At 36.4% G+C, this 23550-nt stretch overlaps 2 protein-coding genes across 22 annotated transcripts in view; one reads left to right on the top strand and one right to left on the bottom strand.

Moving 5' to 3' along the window:
• Positions 1 to 7334, top strand: part of PHACTR3 (phosphatase and actin regulator 3) — a 206276-nt gene extending 198942 nt beyond the window's left edge. For all 8 annotated transcript variants that reach the window (XM_086330980.1, XM_086330979.1, XM_086330975.1 and 5 more), the window contains 4 exons: positions 1771 to 1832; positions 2853 to 2993; positions 4470 to 4546; positions 6638 to 7334. In XM_086330980.1, the coding sequence (XP_086187106.1) occupies positions 1771 to 1832; positions 2853 to 2993; positions 4470 to 4546; positions 6638 to 6653 (296 nt within the window). In that variant the 3' untranslated portion in view covers positions 6654 to 7334. The remainder of the gene's footprint in view (positions 1 to 1770; positions 1833 to 2852; positions 2994 to 4469; positions 4547 to 6637) is intronic.
• Positions 7335 to 16446: 9112 nt separating this feature from the next.
• SYCP2 (synaptonemal complex protein 2) overlaps positions 16447 to 23550 on the bottom strand; it is a 73504-nt gene continuing 66400 nt past the window's right edge. For 12 of the 14 annotated variants that reach the window (XM_086330966.1, XM_086330961.1, XM_086330958.1 and 9 more), the window contains 9 exons: positions 21548 to 21638; positions 21115 to 21255; positions 20455 to 20585; positions 19324 to 19418; positions 19129 to 19228; positions 18494 to 18552; positions 18278 to 18356; positions 18120 to 18176; positions 16447 to 17261 (listed from right to left, as the gene is read on the bottom strand). In XM_086330966.1, coding sequence (XP_086187092.1) covers positions 17187 to 17261; positions 18120 to 18176; positions 18278 to 18356; positions 18494 to 18552; positions 19129 to 19228; positions 19324 to 19418; positions 20455 to 20585; positions 21115 to 21255; positions 21548 to 21638 — 828 coding nt within the window. In that variant the 3' untranslated portion in view covers positions 16447 to 17186. The remainder of the gene's footprint in view (positions 17262 to 18119; positions 18177 to 18277; positions 18357 to 18493; positions 18553 to 19128; positions 19229 to 19323; positions 19419 to 20454; positions 20586 to 21114; positions 21256 to 21547; positions 21639 to 23550) is intronic. The other 2 variants (XR_015138676.1, XR_015138675.1) reach the window with 1 other exon arrangement.

Below are 23550 nucleotides of genomic sequence, written 5' to 3' on the forward strand. Positions count from 1 at the left end.
ATTTCCAGACAATCTGGGTATGGAGGCTCTGATTATGGCTCCCTTGTTTTGTATAAAGCACAGGGCTTTCTGAGTCTGAGAATAAGAGATCTATAAACCCATTGCTCAGGGGAACTCAGAGTCTGTGGCTTAGGCTCTCAGGAAGGACCTTGGAATTGGCGCCCCACCGAGCACCTGGCCTGCAGGCGGACACTCCCGGGCACCTCCAAGACCCCTGCTGTGCTCCGATGACCTTGTAATGATGCCAGTGTTGTCCACAATTTAAAAAACAGAAAGATCTGCTCTTGTTTCAGTGTTTTTATATGGAGGGTGTACTTAGGATTTGTTCATGGCCTATTTTTAAGACATATGAAGAATTATGGGACTTCCCTGGTTGTCCAGTGATTAAGACTCTGTGCTTCCACTGCAGGGGGCACAGGTTTGATTACTGGTCAGGAACTAAGATCCCGAGTGCCACGTGGCATGGCCAAAATTTTTTTAAAAATCTAAAGAATTAGTTTCGTATCATCATTTAAATCTCTTATGGTTGGCCTTCTGTGTGGTATTTTCACATTTTTTTCTAATTGTATTATCAGCTTTCAGATGAGAGCTTATAATTATGGTTTCTTCTGGTTTTTCACTTAGATTAAGAACAAGGAACATAACAGGGATTGGTTTCTTTTTCTGAAACATCTGAATGAAAGATGAATCTTCCTTTTTAAAGAAAATTACCGAAAAGTACAATGACTAGTATGTTAAATGCCCATACACCAAACCTCCTAAATGCACAGATGTTTAAAATGTTTCAAAGAAAGACAGGTAACGTGAGCTTATGTTAACGGCGAGTTGCAGAATTTCCCTTCCTCAAACCTGGCGGTGTTTCTAGGAGTGCTGACAGACGAGGTCCCTTTCCCAGGAATGGAATTCTGGGCCCCCTCCAGGGACCTGAGGCTTTATTTAGCAACAGTGAGAGCCAGAAATAGGACATCCATTATCTCTTATCCCAGGGCGGAGCTTACGTTTTACACTAAGTCTCAGCATTCTGCTCCATTTTTAGCTTCCAAGTGTAGGTGTAAACACGGCTTGCATGTTAATAGTGACACTCACTAGGCAAAACCAATTTTGGTGAGAGACTTGGTTCCTATAAAAGGCAGGTCATGTGTCTCACTTCTGCAGTGGAGAATCATCTGGGTTCCTGGGTATGTTTGGACTTGAAATGTATCCAGAAAATATGAATTCCAGGCAGGCATATGTTGCCCAGAATCTGAGGTGAATGTTCCTTATCTTATGTTGGTTGGCTAAAAGTATGAATCCCTTTTACATGGAAAAGCAGTGACAGTTCTAACAATATTCATTCATATATACTTGAATATAGTTTATATATATATATATATAAAACTTATCCTACTAAAACATTTTTGTTTGCCATCTATGTTCCTGGTTGTAAATATACACAGAGATGATATTTGATTAGGAGAGAATTGCTTCCTGTTTCTCCTGCAAATCAATGCCCAGCATCAATCTGTGTGGTTATTTCTAACACAGAAAAGGGCCCAGGAGAACCAGGCTGTGATGAAGGCAAAACTTTCTTCTACAAGTGTTTCTGTGGAACAGTGAGACCATAGTTTCCTGAGCAGTGACTGGCAAAGTGCAATGATATGGAAAAAAGTGTCACTTGTCAGGCGTCCTTCCTGTTATACCGGTAGCCCCCACAAATGTCCAGATCTGAGCACGTGTCCTTGCTAAAGAGGAGAACGTCTCAACCTGCTTCTTTGTTTTCATCTTTCACAGAAAGGAACGATCAGACAGAGCAAGAAGAAAGAAGAGAAATCAAGCAAAGGTTGACAAGAAAGGTATGATCATTTAAGCATCTTGCCTGAATATTAAGGTAGGAAAGACTGAGATGGGTGATGCAGGCCATCCCTCTGTGATGCTGACCTGTGACTTCTTGGGCAACAGTGAATTTTGACTGGACATTCAAAAAGCAGTGCCTTTTGCATCGACCTGGGGGTGACTGATGGCCCTGTGGACTATGTGCTCACCCAGCCATGGAGTACACGACTGCGGCCGTGTGGCCTCGATGACATTGCCATTTGTTTCCGGGAAGTCAGATGCTGACTGGCATGCTCTTCATTTATTTGAGCTCTTTACACAGTGCTCAAGCAAAGCATGCCTGGATATCAGTGTGTCAGTTTACCTTTCACACTCTTTGGTTCCTTCCATTTGTCTAGAAGATCCTGACTACAGAAAACTTGATTAGCTTCAAGGGTTTGTGTCTGAGACTCAAATAGTTAAGTCAAAATGTATTATGGCCAATATAGGTAGCAAGTCTGTAAAGTTTGGTCTCCTTCTAAAGCCCTGACCATCTCTAAATTCAAGTCTTGTGGTGGTCCCTTTCTCTACTGTATTCTGTAATAATAATATAATAAATTCTTGTCCTACTTGAAGTTAGTAGAATATCCTGAGCTTATGAGTGCTAGTGGTAGTATTTAGTATTTCAACTTTATCAGTAGCTTTTTTGGGAAAATCTTACCTAATGATAGTTGAAAAGCAACAGCTGGTGCTGTAAAATTTTTCCTTAGATAATTCACCCAGCTTTCCTTGAGCTGTGCTGTGGTCAGGGCACTGCTAGCTTCCTGGGGGTGTGAGTGCTCATGACAAGATATGTTAAAGGGAAGGGATTGTCATTTAAGAGTGTATAATTTAAGCCCTTCATGTTAGAGTTTTTTTTTTTTTTTTTGCATTAGGGTTTTATTTCAGCTTCAGAGCTTACATTTATTTATAGACAGGTCCTGGTTTGCTCAGGGTACTTAAACAAACTAAGAAAGCTAGTTTGGCATGTGAGACCTAACTATGGTGATCTTTTATTTTAGCTTAATCAGAGACCCACGGTTGATGAACTGAGAGACAGAAAAATTCTGATACGATTCAGTGATTATGTGGAGGTGGCGAAAGCACAGGACTATGACAGACGGGCAGACAAACCCTGGACGAGACTGTCGGCAGCAGATAAGGTACTGAGCAGACGTGTGCACGTTGGCTCATGGGTGTGTATGTGTCAGAAGACAGTGGGCACCATCAGCTGTTGAAATAAGGCCATGCTTGACCGGATGTGGCATCACAAATAGAACCTGGGCTTAGGGTCGTGTTTTCAACTAGGGGATGGTTTTGCCCTTAGGGACATTTGGAAATGACTGGGACATTTTTGGTTGTTACCAAGTGGGCTTCCCTCATAGCTCAGTCAGTAAAGACTCTGCCTGCAATGCAGGAGACCCGGGTTTAATCCCTGGGTGGGGAAGATCCCCTGGAGAAAGAAATGGCAACCTACTCCAGTATTCTTGCCTGGAGAATCCCATGGACAGAGGATCCCAGCAGGCTACAGTCCATGGAGTTGAAAGTCGGACACGACTTAGTGACTAAACCACACCAAGAGCCCTCAGGCTGTCTGGACTGAACCCAGCCTGCCAGGTACTTAATCCTCCAAAATATTCCTGAGAGAGGTGTTGCTATTATCCCTGTAGAGGTGCCATCAAATAGGTGGCTGGGAAAAGACTGACAGGGCTTAGACCCGGGGGCCTCTGTCTACAGAGTCTCTCCTACCTCCCCACTTTGAGTGACTTCCAGAACTTTTAAAGCCTCCCTAAAGGAGAGGAACATAATACATTCAGCCAATGAGTGTGCTGAAATTGCTAATGGTTCCTTGTCTTCATAAGCTGAGTGTGAGTCTGTGAGGTTATATATGAACACACATAAGCAGTGCATCCTCTTGGAACAATGCAGACAGGCTATAGTTGGTTACCCAGGGTGGATGTGCTCAGAGGAGCCTGGCCGTGAAGGGAGAAATTCAGGCATCTTTGGCAGCCTTTCCTTGCCTCTGAAGCTGTGTCTGCTGTTTGTCTACCCTGGCCCAAGAGTTTATCGGAAAGACGCACACGATGAAAGTGGGCGTTGGGAAGCTGGAGGAGGGCCAGATGAGAAGCCCTGAAAATACTGAGATGCACATCTCACCCACATGTAACAACAAGATTATGTTTCAAATGACACAAAATGTAAATGTATCCTGAAGTTAGAATAACTTCTAGATTAGTTGTAAAATTCCAAGTAAGTTCACCAAAAGCTGAACCTCACTCATTATCCTAAGGTCCTTACTTTATAAGTGCCCTGAGCATGTGCTTGATCTATCTGTTATGTATCCTGGTGACATGGGATGGGGGTGGGGCGGGGTCAAGGCAGGGGGGTGATATATTCCCACTCGAGCACAGTAAACAAATTCACTAAATACTTCCAGAACACCAGCTCTGCACTAGGTTGGTAGGGCTATAAAAATAAGTAAAGGCCTAAATGCTAAGCACAAAATTTTTTTTACTCTATCACAAAATAACAAAATCAGCAAGTATTACGAATGGCTGTCAATCCACAACCATGATACTCATTTCCCATGCTAGCTTTCTAATGTCCTGAAAAATAATGTGCTCTTTTTTAAATTCCAGGCAGCAATTCGTAAAGAACTGAATGAATACAAAAGTAATGAAATGGAGGTACATGCATCAAGCAAGCATCTGACAAGGTCGGATTTCTATTTGTATGAATTTCATGATACTTGCAATATGGTATTTTTTTTTTAAGAGAAAATAAAAATGTCACAAATCACTGTGTTCGGATAAAAAGCAATTCAGTATGTCTGCAGAGAATTGTCTTGAACAGACAGAATGCAACTCAATTGAAAGTGCTATTGGTTCCTGTGGTTTCACATAGGGCTTGGCACGCTTTCCTGGTGGCACAGATGATCAAAGAATCCATCTGCAATGCTGGAGACCTAGATTTAAGTCCCTGGGTTGGTTGGGAAGATGCCCTGGAGAAGGGAATGGCTGGTTACCCACTCTAGTATTCTTTTCTGGAGAATCCCATGGGCAGAGGAGCCTTCTGGGCTACAGTCCTTGGGGTCAAAGAATTGGACATGACTGTGGGACTAACACTTTTGGTGAAGGGTGGGATGTAGAACAGTACTACACATTGTTTTATTTAAGTAGTTAATGTGTATTTAAAGACATTAGTCTCAAAGCACTGAAGGTAATTTGCCTGTATTCTCCCTTCTCTCATATTTAGAGATAGAATATGAGAGACTGCCGGCCCCCGTCCCTCCCCCAATTTATTTGTACGTAGAGGAGTGCTGTGAAATTACCGATCTCACTTGTCTCCCACCTTATTTAAGTTTATACTCACATCTTTAACACGAGCTCATGCTCCCCTGAAGCTCTTCCAAACTGCCTTTGTTCCTTCAGCAAATACATATCACTGTGTGCCATTCTTATGCTGCGAGTCAGCTGTAAGTAAAGGAGGGTCCCGTCTCCAAGTGGCTGATTCTTCCATAATCAAGACTTTTCATACAAGGGGAACACACCCATGAACAGAGGTGGCACAGGTTGGCCTGCTGATGCCAGTGTGCTCACAGGTGGCATATTCCCCCAGCACTTCCCCTTCCTGTCCATGAAGAGCCATGATGAGGGTCTCACACACGTTTATCCTCAAAGGACTGCCTGATGCCACAAGCTGTTTGTCATCTCTCCCTTGGTCTAGAGATGCTCAGGCCCCAGACACAAAGAGAAAGGAAATCCTGAGTGGAGATACTGCCTTAAACCAAAACAGTGGACTCCTTTTCTTTTCTGTTTGGCACAAAATGGCCACTGTGGTTGTTATTTATAAGATTTACTCTGTAAAGTGTAATATGGCTATGGAATAGAAAGCAGGCAAACAGAATTCTGTCCTATGAGATAGATGACTTTGAATATATCAAAGGGAGGAAAAAGAGGTTGGAAGAGCAGGAAAAATGAAGCAAGTAGTTTGTTTAAAGATGTTTAAGGTTTTCCCCCATGACTGGCACACTTTGGGGCAGGAATAAATCATCTTACTTTTGAGTGTTCAGAACACTAAAAAGTGTTTAGGAAATAAATACTCTCTGTAAAATATTCAGTTATTTTTAATGTTCAATCCTGTGTTACAGAAAAAAGATGTAATTACTGCATATTCTATCTATGGTAATGTGAAAATATTTAATACATTTCTATTTATACATTATTAAAAGATATTTACTAAAGATATGTACTTTCTCTCATAAGTCCTTGATAGCTTTTTTAGATGACAGAATTTTAAGAGTGAGCCCAAAACTTACACATCAGGAAGTGTTAAGATTTTTAAACCACATTTTAGCATTTAATGTCAGCTTTTAAAAGTCAGAGCAATGATTTTAGTCATATGAAATTTTAATTGCATTAAACAGTACCACAAACACATTTTCAACTCTACAAGAACAAAATTATAACTCTACTATAATATCCAATCATTTGTTAATCAGTTCATTACCTCTGCTGCTTCAGCAAAGCCCTGCTGTTTTTGTGAACTTCAAGGGCCTACCTAGCAGTTTTCAAGCTAAGTTTTAGATAGGCTTAAGAATTCACCATCTGATTCCTTTTGTGTTATGATGGGGCCTGAGCGGTGGGTGCCCTCCGAGGCTGTACACCACTATAACCCAGGCAGGTCCATCCTCATGTTTTACATGTTGGACTTCCACAAAGATTTTAATAGCAACAGAATAATTTGTGGAAAGTTTTTTGCAATTTAAACTTAGATATGTATAACCTTGTCTTTTTACAACTTCTAGATTCCACAGGCCATAGAGATTTTCTTCTGAGAAGAATTGTGCTTAATTTTTGATACCAACACTGAACATTCATCAGGGAGCTTTCCTGAAGTTCAGCTCATGACTACCTGCTGTGTTTGCCAGAGAAGCAGGACCACACACACAGGTGAAATCCTGGCCATGCTCACCTGTGAGAGAATGACCAGAGGACACCCTTCACTCTCTGGGGCCTGAGGAGTGTCAACTGTTGGGGTCAGAAGAGACCCCAGGGACTCAACCTGAAGAAAACTGTTGTTTGCCTTCCTGCCTTGTTTTGCAGTTCTGCGGTGTGACCGAGGATGGTGACGTGCGTGTGCAGGGTCACCACACTGAGGCTGTGACCAAGGGATGTGTACGCAGTGTCTTCAGTACCATGTGGAAAAGACCTTTTTATTCTCATCACAATTAGAGAACTCTTTAAGTTCCTGTTATACAAAATGATTTACTGTATTATACTTTTTCTTTTTTTATATGTCTAACAAAAAATACAGCTGCAACATTTTGATTCCTGTTAATTTTGTTCTTTAATTAAATGACTACTTATTGCAGGAAATTAACCTGGGTGTTACAGTTTCTTGGGGTGGGGGTAAGAGATTTTTTTAGAAAAAGGATCTGTGAAACAAGTCAAATCTTATTATTTTTGAGCCATCAAAAGCCAAATACAGGAGAATTCAAACTTTTTCTGTGTTTTGTAAATTCTTTTAGTATTTGTGGTTTGTGCCTTAGGCAATCAAATTATCTTTTTCAAGTTAAGTTTTTAAATCATCTGAGTAATAAACCTAGAAATAAGTAACAACTTGTTGAAAAACTACTCAAAGGAAAATGACGACCTCTAAAAGTATTTTTAATTTCGTATTTGCAAACATTATTATAAGACTCTGTTGTAAGAGACAAAGGTTTAGATTGAGTGGAGCTCTAAGAGGATATTTATCCCAGCACAAATGGAAAAGGTAACCTTGGCACAAAGAGGGGAAAGTAAGTTAAATAAGAATAAATGTTCCCTGGAAAATATTTTTACTTAGCTTTTGAGTAAGTATCATTGCAAAAATGAGCCTGCCCTCTTGGTCCACTGAGTCCAGGAGCACAGTGCTTCCATCACGCCGTTGGGATCTTGCAGAACCTGTGCCCAGATCCCAGCTCTGCAACACTCAGCAAGGTGTTTATTTCCTCTGCCGGAAGCTCTCCCACCTGCTCCCCACCCGACCCCGCCCCAGTCTCTCTCACACACACATACCACAATTGGAATCTCTAAATGAGAAAAAGGAGGGAAGTGTGTGTGTGAAGTACCAGCAAAGTGCCCAGTCCATCATGTGGGTGTGGTTGTCAGGTAGCTGTGGAGCAGCTGAATGTCCTGACTTCTCACCGCACAAGCTACCTCACTACTTCCCATGACCTTTCTTGTGCTGCTCTGTGGCTGCAGTGGGTCGGGAGCCCACTGCTCAGCCCTTGTGGCAGTACTCTGTCTTAAGGGGTTTGTGATCAATCCTAGATGTAAGCAAACATACTGTTAGTTTGCCGAACTGTAGTCTTTTTATAAGAAATCAGTGTATGGTAGAAAAATTCTAGCTCTGTCTCTTCATGCTGTGTAACCTTCTGTGAATCGCTTGACTTCGCTAAGCCTCAATTTCTGTGTCTATGGAATGATATCTAAATCTTTTCTAACTAGAAGCCAATCTCTTAATTTTATAAGCATTTATGTGTATGTGTATATATATATTTTATATTTATGTATGTATATTTTATATGTAAGCTGTTATTTGTGGCCAGTCAACCCTCTAAATACTTAATTTCTATTTTAAGCTACATAGTAGCAGCTTCCTATTTTATATTTTATTCAATTAAAAATATTAATTGGAGCCAACCTATATAAAAATAAGATTTCAATCTTCATCACATAGAAATATCCTGGCCCCCAAAGCAAAAAGGATCACTGCTGAGAATATATCTAAACTGTAGCTTTAGTTAAAGACAATCTGATAGATGGGGCACAAATTCAGGGTTTTTGCCCAACTAAAGACACACAACTAATAGATAAATAAAGATTTATGATAAAGTACAAGATACCCAAAGCAGAGTTTGAGTTTGGTTCTAGACTCAAGGGTTCTAAAATATAAAACTGGAAGACATTTTCATTGTAATCAAAATATTTGCAAAGGTATCTAACTTCTACTACTGTATTTGTATTAATCATAAACTATTACCCTAAATTATATTTCCATATTTCATGTTCTTAGCAGGTATTTTAGAGGTTGAGATAACCTAAAACTGTGAATCAAGTATGCATGTTTACTCGGCACCTAAGTGTGTGTAATCCTGCACTAAGTAAGTATATGATGTGGCATCTCTACTCTCTCATCCTAGTTAGCTGGAGGAACAGAAACAAAAAGCAATTCATTAATCACATGATACTGGTGATATACATGCATATGGATATAAATTTAAATTTACATATATTGTGTAAATTTGAAGAGAAAGTTTATATACTTAGGAGCTGAAGACTTAGAAAAAATAATTCTTTCTTATTCAATAACAATTAGATACAGTATCTGAATTATCATACTATTAGTAGTCATTAATAAGGTTCTTGTGCATTGACTTGACAATTTGATTTTAACAGAATAAAATGACTATTAAAGTAACAATATTAAGTCATTAAGGAAATTATTTTTAAGGAGTTTAAAATTTTTTTTAAACTTAATTGGTAATTTTGTGACAAGAAACTGAATCACAGCCAGAAGCATCAAGTTTTAAGCCAATATGATAGGAAGAATAGTACATCCTATGACTTTGTAAAAAGTACATTTAAAAAATTTTAAAGGGGCTGTGGACAACTGAATGGATTAAAAAAACAGCTAACATAGAGGGTCCACCTTGTGGAAACACAAGGTAATTACAAGTCTAAAAGGTATCCTATTGTACAGTCGAAGTTTGAAAGTCAGATTTTAGCTATATATACACAGTTCTTCAATGGCAAAGTCAAGTTCAGAAATGCAAAATTCTAATTATACTGCTAAAATTACTAGTTCAACATTATTCCAATACCTATTTACCCAGTGTTTTTTTCAGAATATCTTTTCAGAGTTCTTCATGTGAAAGAAACATCTCAGAAGATGCTCATAAACAACTGAAAATACAGAAAGTCAAATTTACTTCAGGTCTGACAGGAAGGACCTAAGAGCCTGCTCCAATTTTTACAATACTAAGGATCATTTCTATTTTTTTTTTTTTTAATGGCCACTCCTCACAACCTGTGGATATTTGTCCCCTGACCTGGGACTGAAGCCTGGGTCCTCAGCGGTGAAAGCTTGGAGCCATAACTACTGGACCTCCAGGGAAGTCCCAACAGTGCTTAGTATTCTATTTTAAGTGTTTATTCATGGCACTTATGATTCTCCCATGCTTACTGACATTTTAATCAATATTAATGAACCCAGACCTAACTGTGACTTGGTTATTATGTGGTGGTGATGGGATGGCTAAAGAAAACTACCTCTAGCATCTGTAGAGAGCTTCACCCTAGGCCCTGAGGCCATAGAAAGCAGAATTCATCACCCTAGACTAGTTTTAAGAAGGAATTAAATGCTAGATAAAAACCACACAGTCTACTGCCCACACGTGCTGGGCATCTATGGTGTCAGGAACATGTGGCTTTTAAGTCTCTGTAATAATGTCTATAGAGTTTAGTATTTAAGTTTCTGCCTGGCGGTACTAATGCTGCAAAATTTTTCTCTCTTCCATATCCTTTCCAATGCCTTCTGGAACAATTTGACCACAGTGTGGTAAACCTGCACCAACGTGGTGTTAAACTGTGATCCAGGTAAGACATAGAAGTCATTAGTTACAATGCTTATTTATTTTTTAATATGTCTAAAATGGGAAAATCAAGAAGTGTTAGCTATGTTAATTAACATGATCGTTAACCTCTGCTAATGCAAAACTGCTTTAACTCACTACAGTAAGATAAATTGAGGAATAAATTTTGTAATAAAGAACAGAGATATCTGACTTTCAAATGTTTCTTCTAAAAGAGGGGTCTTGCAAACTATAGCCCACAGACCAGATCTGCCTTTTTTTTTTTTTAATGGTCTGCAAGGTAAGAATGGTCCTTACATTTTTAAATAGTTATATTTGACAAGTTTATACAAGTACATACATGAGATCTTTAAATTTACCTTTTAGCCCTTAAACTTTTTTTTTTTTTTTTTTTTTTTTACTGTATAGCCCTTTAAAAGACAGTTTGCCTACTCCTGCTCGAAAATCTTTTTTTTTTTTTTTAAATAAAGAATAGAAGATGCTGAGTTACACAGAACAGTTAGGTTTGTTTCTAAGCTTAAAATTTTTAACATCAATTTTGTTACAAATTTCAAACTCATTATAAGCTCACACTGACAATAGTACTTTGACATGCGTAAAGTGCAAGTTGGGTAAATAACAAAGGCGCTACTGATATCAAGGGCATATGTTTCATTAGTATGACCACTCACTGTTCCAACTTCCTTTTATTGAAAATTATTGTTATCAAATCTTAAACCAAAACTATGTTATCTACAGTTCAAGGCAGTACAACACACAGATCTCATTCAACAATCTGTATTCCTGAAGAAAAAAAATATTGAATTGTTGGTCCAATCCCTGGGTTGGGAAGATCCCCTGGAGAAGGAAATGCAAATCCACTCCAGTATTCTTGCCTGGAGAATCTCATGGACAGAGGAGCCTGGTGGGCTACAGTCTATAGGGTTGCAAAGAGTTCGACATGACTGAAGCGACTTAGCACCACATGGCAAATGTTGTTTTAGAGTATTTCTATTGGCTTTTTTGACCCAATGTATGTTTTTAAAAACAAAAACTAACCATTACAAATTTATTATCTTCTTTGGTAATGAAGCCTGTGAATATCTGATTTGCCTACACAATTTGTCAAAGGTGCCAATAAAATAGAAATCCCTGTGATTTTACATGACTTTTAAAAATACATTTTTAAGTACATGGAAACAGTTCATTTATTATCTCTGTATCTAGAGCTGAGTACAGGCATGTCATATAATAAGATGCTCATATGACTGGCTGGCTAATACTTTATTAACTTTGATAGAAATACAAACACTATACAGGATTTGAGGAACTGGAAGTTTTAGAAGGCACGCTGGTCCTCCAGGAACATACTACATCTGCTCACACACTCATTCATTTTGTGCAAGCCTATGTCTCCAAGCACTCTTTTAGGTTCTAGAAGTAAATATATAAAAGTTGGCTTTTAGGGCACAGGAAACCTCTGAAAAGGTTCTTTGTTGTTTTGCTGTTATTTTTAACATTCAGGTGAAATACAGGTAACATAAAACTGACCATATTGAAGAATAAATGATATTCAACACACTTACAAATTCATATGGCCACCACTTCTGTCTGGTTCCAGAACATTTTCATCATACTTGAAGAAGATCCCATGCCTAATTTGCTGTTTCTATGAATTTATACATTCTGGATATTACAGTAAATTAAATCATGCAACATGTGACCTTTTGTGTCTATTTTCACTTAACATGTTTTTGAGATTCATCCATACTGTCAGGCTAATCAATACTTCTTTCCCCTTACAGCTAAAAAATATTCCATTACATAAATATACTACATGCTTACTTATTTGATTGCCATTTGGGCTGTTTCCACCTTTTGGCTATTGTGAATAGTGTGCTATTTTGAATATTCCTGTACAAAAGTATTTGTTGAGTATCTATTTTCAGTTCTTTTGGGTATATAACTTAAGAGTGGAATTGCTGAGTCACATGGTAATTGTTTAACTGAGGAACGACCAAACTGTGTTCCATGGCAGCTGCATTATTTTATATTCCCCTGTCCCGACCCTCCGCCAAAAATAAGACGCACAAGGGTTTCAATTCCTGCCCATCCTTGCCAAACTTGCTTTCTGGTTTCTAACTATCATAGTGGGTATAAAGTTGGGATCTAACTATGGTTTTGATTTCCATTTTCCTAATGATGCTCAGTGTGTTTGTGTGTTTGTTAGACATTTGTGTGTCTTCTCAGGAGAAATGGTGGTTCAAGTCCTTTGCTGATATTTTAATTGGGTTTTTTGGCATTTTGTTTTCAACCTATAAGAATTCTTTGTATATTCTGGCTACTAGACCCTAATGAGATGTGACTTGCAAATATTTTCTCCCATTCTGTAGTTTTTTTTCCTTTTATGAAAGTATTATTTGCATGAAAATCCTTTTTTAAAAAAAAAATTTAAGTCCAAATTGCTTTTTTTTTCCCCTGTTGTTGGTGTTTTTGGTGTCATATCTAAAAATCCATTGCCAAATCCTACGTCATGAATCTTTATTCTTATGTTTTTTCCCTATAGGTTGTGTAGTGTTAGCTCTTATAGGTTTTTGATCCATTTAAATTTTATATATGGTGTAAGGTAAGGGTGTCCCATTTTTGCATGTGGCTATCCAGTTCTCCCAAAACCAGTGGCTGAAGAGACTATTATTTTTCTATCAAATGGTCTAGGTACCCCTGATGAAACTCAACTGGACTACAGATGAACAGGTTTATTGCTAGACTCTCAAATCTATTTCATTGGTCTGTATGTCTGTCCTTATGTAGGTACCACATTATTTTAATTTAGCTTTGTAGTAGTATGGAATTGGGAACTGTGAATCCTCCAACTTTACTATTTTTTTTCAAGATTATTTTGCTATGTTGGATCCCTTCCATTTCCATGTGTTTTTCAGGACTGGCCTTTTCATTTCTGCAGGAAGGACTTGGGATTTTGATAGGGACTGCATTAAATCTGTAGACTGTTGCCATTCAACAATATTAAGTCTTAGAATCAGAGGGGATGACCATGGGAAGTCTTTCCACTTAAGTGTTCTTTCAACAGTGTTTTGTAATTTTTAGTTTTCAGATCTTTCAACTCTGCTTTTAGAAATTTTAGTCTCTATTACTTAGTCTAACAAATGGCTTATCAATTTTCTTGATATTTTCAAAGAATCAACTTTTGGTTTGATTTTCTGTTTTTCTATTCTTTTTAAAAAATCTAAAATATCTATTGTTTCCTTCCTTCTGATACTTTTGGGTATATTCACTCATTTTCTAGTTTTTTAAAGTTGGGTTATGAACTTGAGATCTTTCTTCACTTCTTAAAAAAAAAATATATATATATATAAATGTACAGTTATAAATTTCTGAGCACTGCTTGGAGTATGCTGCATTTTCATTTGCCTCGTGGTATTTTCTAATTTCTCTTGTGATTTCTTCTTTGACCCATTGGTTATTTAAGAATGTATTGTCACTGGAGAGTTTTACATACGGAAGTCATAAGCATGGTATAATTTATGAATTAGCGAGAATATATTGGCTGCTAAGTAAATAAGAGGCTGTAAATTACAAGGCAAGTATGAATGCTGGGAAGCTATTTAGGAGGCTGTTGAAATTGTCCATATGAGAAATAATGCTGAGACTGTCAAAGGTAGTGACAGTGGAAGTGACAAAGTAGGTATATTTGTAGAACATCTTTTGGTAGTAAAATCTACAGGACTTGTTGATCAATTAACCGGCCAAAGAAAAAGAGGCAATCAGGAATTACTCCTAGGTTTTGGCTTGTCTAGTTAGGTGGATAAAAGTGACATTTACGGAGATGGAAGAAGAGGTTTATCTTTTTTTTTCCCCCTTTGGTGGTGAGAGAGACTGCTGAGAAAGCAAGAGTTGGAGAATTGAGATGTTTATTAAAACTGTCAGTAAAACAGTATATGATGATGTTTAGTTGCTCAGTCATGTCCAACTCTTTGAGACACTATGGACTGCAGCCCACCAGGCTCCTCTGTCCGTGGAATTTTTAGGCAAGAATACTGGAATGAGTTGTCATTTCCTCCTCCAGGGGATCTTCCTGACCCAGGGATTGAACTCACATCTCCTGCATTAGCAGGCAGATTCTTTACCACTAAACCGCCACGTAAGCCCTAAAACAATGTATATAACACACTAATGTCCAAAATAAAGGTCAGAATGTTTCTACATTTAGAAGTTATTAATATAGAAATGGTTATTAATTGGTACCAGATGAAAACACCTAAGGAGAAAGTTTAGATTGAAGAAAAGTAATAATATGGAGCTCATTCCTAGTCTTAAGAGGTAAAAGGGATGTTAGGAATAAGATAAGAAAGAATGGAAAATCTGTGTTAGCCAAGGGTTTTTAACCATGGAATGGCACTGAGAAGCTAAGACAACAGAGGTAAGGTTTGGTAAAATTACTGGTGATTTTGATAAAAGCTGTTTCAGTGAAATTATAGGGATAGAAGCTGGACTCTATGAGGGATGGTAAGGAGCAAGTAAGAAGTATGAATTGAGATAGTAACTAGAGAAAACTCTCTTGCTACGCTCTGTGTAAAGCTAGGTTGAGAATTACATATGAAGGGCAGCAGTTAAAAAGGAACGTGATGTTAAAGTCCATTTTAAAAAAATGTTTTTAAATAAGCGTGGGCTATACACACCAATAGGGAGAAGTCAAAGACAACAGGATTCAGAGTACCTCCAGGTGATTAGACTGTCCTGAAATAATGAGGGTTATCTGCTGTTGAAACGTGTGGGAAATCAGAAATGGCAGTATTGATGCAGGTAACATGTTAGATTTTAGGGAGAAGAGATGAGGAAAGTATGAGGTAAGGCCATACCCTAAAAGGTAAAGAATTAAGGAAAGAGGTACTGATATACAATAATGCTCTGGAAATGTGGTACAGGCAATTAAACAGGGCAGGATAAGGATTGCTGAGCAATGCAATATAGCCATTTGAAATATGTGGTCATTGAAACATGTATAATATAATATATGAAACGAGTCGCCAGTCCAGGTTCGAAGCACGATAGTGGATGCTTGGGGCTGGTGCACTGGGACGACTCAGAGGAATGGTATGGGGAGGGGGGAGGGAGGAGGGTTCAGGATGGGGAACACATGTATACCTCTGGCGGATTCATTTTGATATATGGCAAAGCCAATACAATATTGTAAATTTAAAAAATAAAAAAGCAAGCAAAAAAAAAGAAATATAATTAAGGTTTAAATTTATGACCACATATTTGTTTTTCTCAAGTGATGTTCAAGTTGTGGAATGAAGGGTTTGAACTAGTAGATAAAAATCTGAGGAAAGGTGAGAGGGTGAGAGTACTGTCTAGGACTAAGGACTCTAAAATCGGTAAGGCAAGGAAGGAAGGACAAGAGGGTTAACAAGCATAGCAGACAGTAGTGGAGTAAACAGCCTGGGACTACTCTAGAAAGCAGGGTGGGACGATCAACATCTGAAGTGAGATTCAGGGCACAACTACTGATAATGACAAGGTCAAAGCAGAATGGTTTAAAGAGCTGGGAGAAAGCGGGCACCTGGGTGGGATTACACATACAAAACAGTATGGGAAAATCAGCATGGGTTTAGAGGTCTTGGAGTCTGGCCAAGGGGGGTGGAGATAAAAAAGTATGTGTGTCATAATGGATTAATTTTGAAGTCTCATGGGGGAACACAGAGTTACAACTCCTGAGTTGTTTTAATATTATAGCAGACTTGTCACTGTTTCCTGAAGTAGAATTTCTGCTATGCTATCAATAAATCTTAGCTGATGCTAACAGTGGAATAAAGCTATGATGCAAAGGTTTTTTTTTTTTTGCTTATTTAGATTTAAGAAGCCACTTTTACCACTGTACTTAAATACTGGTAAAGTGAGATGGTGTGATGGTATACTTCAGATGTCTGACTGGAGGATATTCAAACAAAATGATTTATAGAATAACTATAACAATCAAGTTACAGCATTTATTTCAACTTTATTACACAATTAAAGCAAACTAAATATGTATTCATTTTCATATATTAATCTAGCAAAATATTACAGTGAACCCTAGGGCTTAAAAAGTACTTGTCAAAACAGCCTGCTTGAGTTAATAATATGTCTACCTAGAATTAAAATGGTAACTCTGTTAGGCTATTTAGTGCCTTCTAATACAATGGAGCCACAGCTGAATAAATACTCTCTCCAACAGTATGCTGAAAGTACTGCTGTACACTCAGGTAAGCATTTTAAATCGGACTTCGTCCCCTTCTATGCATCACTAAATTTTATTATTTGAACCATGTTCTAAACTAGTAAATTTTAACAATACTTTATATATTTAGTTCAAACTGTTTGCATTTAAAATATATTTTATATGATAGATTTTAGTAACTAGTTGTATGAATATAGTTAACTTGGTAATATTTGTCTCATGTAAATATTACTATAAAAGTAAGCCAATTCCTTCTACTGATTGGTTTCCCAAAGCTTTCTGAAAAAAGTATTGCACAGACAAAAGGCTTCGGGGCTAAGTCATGTTATGGTGATTACAGGTTCTTTCTTATCCAGCAGAGGACAGACAGTTCTTTGAATTTAGAGGGTTCTACAGAGGTACTCTTGCTTGGGTAACATGTCTTTTCTTTATAGAGCTACTCTGGTATTTCCTAAGCTAAACAGGAATAATTGGATAAAACTTGTTGAGAACAACTAGACATCAAAGATTGTTTCTCTCATGAGCCATGAATAATGACCTCAGTCCTCTGCGTACAGTGTGAAGCTCCTCTTCTTGCTGTGGCCAAGAAAAAAAAAAATCACTTTGAACAGTGATTCACTGTAAAACTATCATCCTATCCAATCCCCTAAAGGCTGTTCCTAAGTAGCTACAGAACTATATGCTTATTACTGATATTTTAGATATATATTTAGATGATCAACTGAGAGATCAATTTTAAACCCCAAATCAATGAAATTTTTTACTTCCTTTAAATATTAAATCCTCAGTCTAGAAAAGAACTTCAACAAGGATCAGTCTAGTTAGTTAGCTTATGTGCTTCCAGCTAAACTGGCTTAGTAACAACTATCGTCTTAGCCTCTACTATCAGCATACTGAGGTTCTATTAAAATTTAATCAAAGTATATTAAAATATCCTGTAGTATACACAGAAATGCCTCTATCTCTGAGGAAACACCAAAGGCATGTTTCCCTTGGACGGCACCTTTAGACACCTTCCCTGTTCCCCACCCTGGCGAGCTCTTCCCCCCAGAATCCAGTTGCTTGTCTACTAGACCTCTGCAAAATCAGCTAATTGTATCCTCAAATCTAAGTAAAAGAAAATTCTTTCTTGCTCTGCCTGACACCCCTTCTCCTTCAGAAGACACAGCAAGACTGCTGTGGTGTACCTTGCTTAGATACATACAAGGAAATAATTATTCTAGCTTCCTTTTAAATTGCTCTTTCTTTTAAGGAGACACTCATTTAAAATCACCCCTATTTTCTACTATAAATTTGCTCCCATTTTAAAGCACTAAAAGAACCCCAGTGGTTTCAATCCAAAAAGAAAGACCTGTGGAAGAATTTCTCATTTAAACACATAAAAAGCATGACTGATCATTCCATTTGAAAAACCCAAACTAGATATTGATTTACCATTTCCTTAAGAAGTCTGTCTTGCAGCATTTTCATGTTTTTTTTCATCAAACACATCTGTGAATAAATAATTTCTTCCATGGAATTTACTTAGTTCACAGCAAAAAGTTGGACTAACCAATATTGAGAGATTACATACAAAAATACAGAATTTATACCTGAGATGTAACAATATTTTCTTCACAATCAGTGCTGTAGAAGACATTCTTGTCCAATGAAGCTTTTAAAAGGTGAAGTCTAAAATAATGAAAGTTACCTGTGCATTTACTTCGGTACTTAACAAATTAAATTACTATAATATAGTATATATAATTTTAATTTTTTGACCAAAAAGTCTTGTTATATATTCTAATCATTAAGAATGTCATACTGACCTCTGTTGTTCACGTTTTTGATAGGCACTGAACTGCTGGAATACCTTTTCCCGAAAGTCCTAAATTTAAAAGTACAAAACTAGTTACACTGTAGTTATGACTAAAAATTAAAACTAAACAGTAGAATTTACTATATTTATTTCTAATTTAAAAAACAACTTGGCTATATGCTAAGAATATTGCAGATGTCATAAACTTTCAGACTTTCTCCCTGTAAAAGGTAGTCATAAACTTTATATATATGTATTTACTAAAGTACAGTTGATTTACAATGTTTCAGATATATATATATAGCAAAGTGATTTTAGTTACACATGCATACATGTATTTTTTCAGATTCTTTTCCATTTAAGTTATTTCAAGATATTGAATATACTTGGCTGTATAGGTCCTTGTTATTTTACCATTTTATATATAGTAGTATGTTAATCCCCCTTGATCATAAACTTAAGTCTGTATTTTTAGTGTATGTACATGAAACTAACTAAAAATCTAGGATAAAACTAAATTATGTCCTAAAAAACAAAAACCTTTATGGTATAGTCTAAAAGTAGAAGGTTAATAGAAGTTGTCCTGAGTGCAGCTCTTTAAAAATGAGGTTTTACAATTATTTTTAAACTCTTATAAGCACAAACCACAAATTCCTTCTCCAAATCTTTTAAATACTGTGAATCTTTTTCAAAATTCTCTAGCTCCTCTATGATGATGAATTGGAACTTGTCAAGTTTTTTGATCCTATTAAAGAAAGAAAATGAGATTTTTAAAAAAAAATGACAGCACTCAGAATACAAAGCACCTAGGATATTTCAGAAGGGATTTTTAGCACAGACCTGTACTCCTGAATCTTCTGGTTGATTGCTTTTATATGTTGTTGAATTGTTTTCCAAGTCTGTTTAGTAAAATAATCCATCATTTTGTGGCGTATCTGAAAAACACTCATTTTTTAACTTGAAAAATCTTTACAAAATAATCTAACCAAGATTATATTAAGACCAAAGCCTTTTCCATGAAATATAAATGACTAAGAACTTAGAACAGTGAAAAATTAAAAAGTCAAGTGATTTAAACTGAATTGTTAATGAATAAGCTCAGTCCCACCAGGAAGGCTTTGACTGAGGGTTGGAATTGCTAGTTATTTTCATAAGTACATCACATTTACCAAAATGCTAGTGATTATAGTTCTTTTCAGGAACACAGCCCAGGAGTCACACTCAAAATTACTACCATTTTCCATAAAACATATCCACATCTAGTCACAGATATGCAGAATGTACAAATCAGGGCTTCTCTGTTTAGACGAGGGTGACCTTGGATAAATCAACTCAAAAGAAATCTACAGAATCTTAAATAATTTCAGAGTTTACCCATGAAGAAAAGAAAAAAGCAAAGAAAGAGAGCTGATAACCTGTGCAGGAAAATGTCTTAACAGGAGGGGAAAAAGAACTGTCTAAATACAGGCATGTGAGAAAAAGAGATGAGTGGATAAAACAGTAATTTAGAATTACTGTATTTTAGAAAGTATTTTTGCAAATATCACCTCACTGGAACCACAATAACTAAGGAACTTAAGTACAGAACTGGTGAAACGAAATGGGTTTCTGACTGAGACTGTTCATCCTCTATACTTTATATAGTACCCTCACAAGCAGTTACTGCTGTGAGATTTTAAAAATGTATTAAAGACTAGGCAAAAACAGAAAATTGTTCAGAAAAAAGAAAAATCACAGAAGACTCAAAACGTTAAACTGAAAAGGAAAACAGGACAGAGAGAACCCATAGGTAAAGAATATGGGTAATATAAAATTTTAGAAAAACTTGGCTCATAAATCATTCCAGCTTTTTACCAGTGCATGAGAAAAGCTTAGTTCATGAATGGGTGTTTTGTTGCCGAAGGGTTAACTGAACTGACAGTCTAGTAGGAAGTGTGGCATATTATCATAATTTAAAGGATGACAACTCACATTAACTTTCCTCTGAAATTCTGTATTGAGCTGCTCGCACATCATCATCCCTACATCTGAAATTTCAGTTTCCCAGTTCTCCAAAGGAATAGAAAAGTCATTTGCTGATAACGGAGATATACTTTCGGACACTAAAAAAATGAAGACAATCAGCTAAAATTAAGATATGCATTGTTACAAATTTTACCTTCTTTGTCATGAGACTAAGAACAATGTCTTATTTTCAGATTCTATATGTAATCTAAGGATTATAAATCATAGGCATATTTTTCATTTAAAATATTCTGACTTATAAAAAAACCTTTCAGCATGGGAATTAAGGCAGAAACAGTAATATTAAAATGGAACATATTTGGATTGATTTTTTAAAAAACTAATTCTTTACTACTTGCACATTAATAACCCAACTATTTAGTGATATGCTAATCTATCAATACTGTAGTGAAGCCTATATATATGGTAGTGATGAGGAAGATTTATGAGTAAAATCATGCTTACTATAACAGTAAAATACAGTGAACTTTGTGATAAAGCATCCTCCTTGGATCTATCCAAAGTTATCTTTACAAAGGAATCTGTTTTATGAAAGAAGTCACTCAAAATTGAAGAAACCACTTTCCAAATTAATTGCATTTTGACATAGACATCTGATCTACCTACCTTTGTAGGTGTGATGATCTGCATCTTTGCTTTTACAGAGTTTTTTGGGAAGCAAGTTTGCTCTTTCTTCTTCCACTTCACCAGAATTATTTAGACTATCTTCCGTGTACATTCGTTTGCGACTAAGATGTTGTATACAGCCTTAGGAACAGTAAATAACAGTGCTACAATCTTAATTAAAAATACCTAATATATATATATATTATGTAAATATAGAATAAAATACTATATGGGTTTTTAACTGTAAAAAAAAAAAAAAAGCCCTTGTTTCCGTTTGTATAGTTTTAGACAACTGCATTAAATCCTATATAATTTTGACATTAAATTGAATAATGGTATAATTATAAAAATATAATTCCTTTAGGTGAAATTTCACAGTAGTATTTCAGTAATTAATATGCGTTTTTTAAAAAGCAAGTCTTTGACCACAAACCTGACATATGTGTGGAGTCACTGGGCATGCCATACCATGTTTTCTCTCTTTCTTCACTAGACGTGGATAATGGAGATGCTGAATGACTTTTCTAAGATAAGTATCAGAATTGGAAAAACATTCTGTGTAAGTACTCCTGGATTCACCTTTGACCATCTCTCTCAAGTTCTATAGACAGTAAGTTGCAAATGCTATCAATTTGGTTTTTTTCCTCGCATTGTTTCTATCCCTTTTTAATCTCTCACACTGCTATGCATTTTCCTAAATCCTTATGTGAACTTCAATCTTAAATTACAGCAATAGTTTTGAGCTGCTTTTTAAAACTAATCCTATTTTTCAATTCTTCCTTATTAGGAGTTTGATTTCTTTGAGTCAGGAGGGAAGCCAAAGAAAAGTCTAAACTACTTCCTTCAAATTATATCTTTAAGCCACATCTTTGTCCTCTAACCTTATGTCTTACTGATTCAAATACAAATGTGTTAGCCAAATTAGTCTTTTTCCTGTTTTCTGAAAATCTGTGTCCATTTCCAGTCCCCTTCTATACTTAAGTTAATGATGTTTCTCTACTCAGTCTATATATACCAACCTGTCCTAAGTGGAGGCTGGTATAGCCCAAAACCCAGCCCACTCCAAGCTATAATTCTGTATTAACATTCTGTATTTTATAGGTTATTAAATATTAATCTTTTTGTTGGTTGACTTTTATAGTGGAAAAACTCAACCAAATTTCTATATAATCATGAAACCACTAAGTCTTATTATAAATATGTAAGTCAGTGGTTTAAAGCGATAGCCTATTTAAGACTTTCTCGTTGTAAGTATTTCAACTTTTTTTCTATGATCAAACCATCTTACATATTTTAAACATCACACTTTCAGATAACAGGTGAAAAATACTAAATTATTATAACTATTACTAAAGGCCTGTAATCTGATTCTTATTAAGAACTATTTTAGTTTAAGGAAAGCTTACTGGCTGTAGTACCATATGACTTTCATATTTGGAGGTTCAATTTCTATAAATTTTTCCTGAAGTATAACTGTTTACATCTGAATAGCTGTTGCAATTGGGCTTCCCTGGAGGCTCAGATGGTAAAGAATCTGCCTGCAATGCAGGAGACCTGGGTTCGATCCCTGCATTGGGAAGATCCCCTGGAGGAGGGCATGGTAACCCACTACAGTCCATGGGGTTGAAAAGAGTTGGCAACTGAGCACAAGTACATTCTCCCCTCAGTATCTGTGGGGGATAGGAGGAACTGGTTCCAGGACCCCTTGCAAATACCAAAATCCACTGATGCTCATGTCCTACATATGAAGTACTGATTCACAGTTGGTTGAATCCATGGTTGGCTGACAAAGATGTGGACCTATAGATATAGAGGGTCAACTGTACCACATCTGTATTACTTCTATTCACAACAGTATTATACTTAACTCTGCTATGAATGAACAAGACGTACAGAAACCCAAAGGAAGTTAAAAAAAAACTAAAGAAAAATACAAAGACATTAAAGTAAAACTACTTAAATTCTGAGGGAATAACTAGTTCACTGCTAAAACTCAACACCCATTCATAAGTGAAATAAGGCATTTAAACAATTAGAACATTAATTTGCTAACAAGTATCTATTAAAAACTATTGATAAGCATACATACTAGTACGATATCTATTTAACACTGCTCCACATGTCAGAGTCACCTTGAAAAGACCATGTATATAATAAGGATTGGAAGAGAAAATGAGAAAATGACCATAAAAACAGTTTGATTACCTATTTTGAAAATTCAAGAGAATTTAAGCAGGTAATTATGATAGAATTTGCCAAGGATGTGGGAGATATAAAAATCAACAGTGTTTCTATACAAAAGCAAAAAGTTAAAAACGCAGAAAACAATTTAAGTTTTTTTTTTTTAATACAGTAAAGTAAAAAGCCAATAAACCACTGCAGAAGTATAACTTTCTTTGTGGAAGATTTTGCACAACTTTGTTGGAAATAAGACCA

The sequence above is a fragment of the Bos grunniens genome, chromosome 13, assembly GCF_055505025.1.
Source record: "Bos grunniens cultivar Pamir isolate PY7600 chromosome 13, Bosgru_T2T1.0, whole genome shotgun sequence".
Lineage (NCBI taxonomy): Eukaryota > Metazoa > Chordata > Mammalia > Artiodactyla > Bovidae > Bos > Bos grunniens.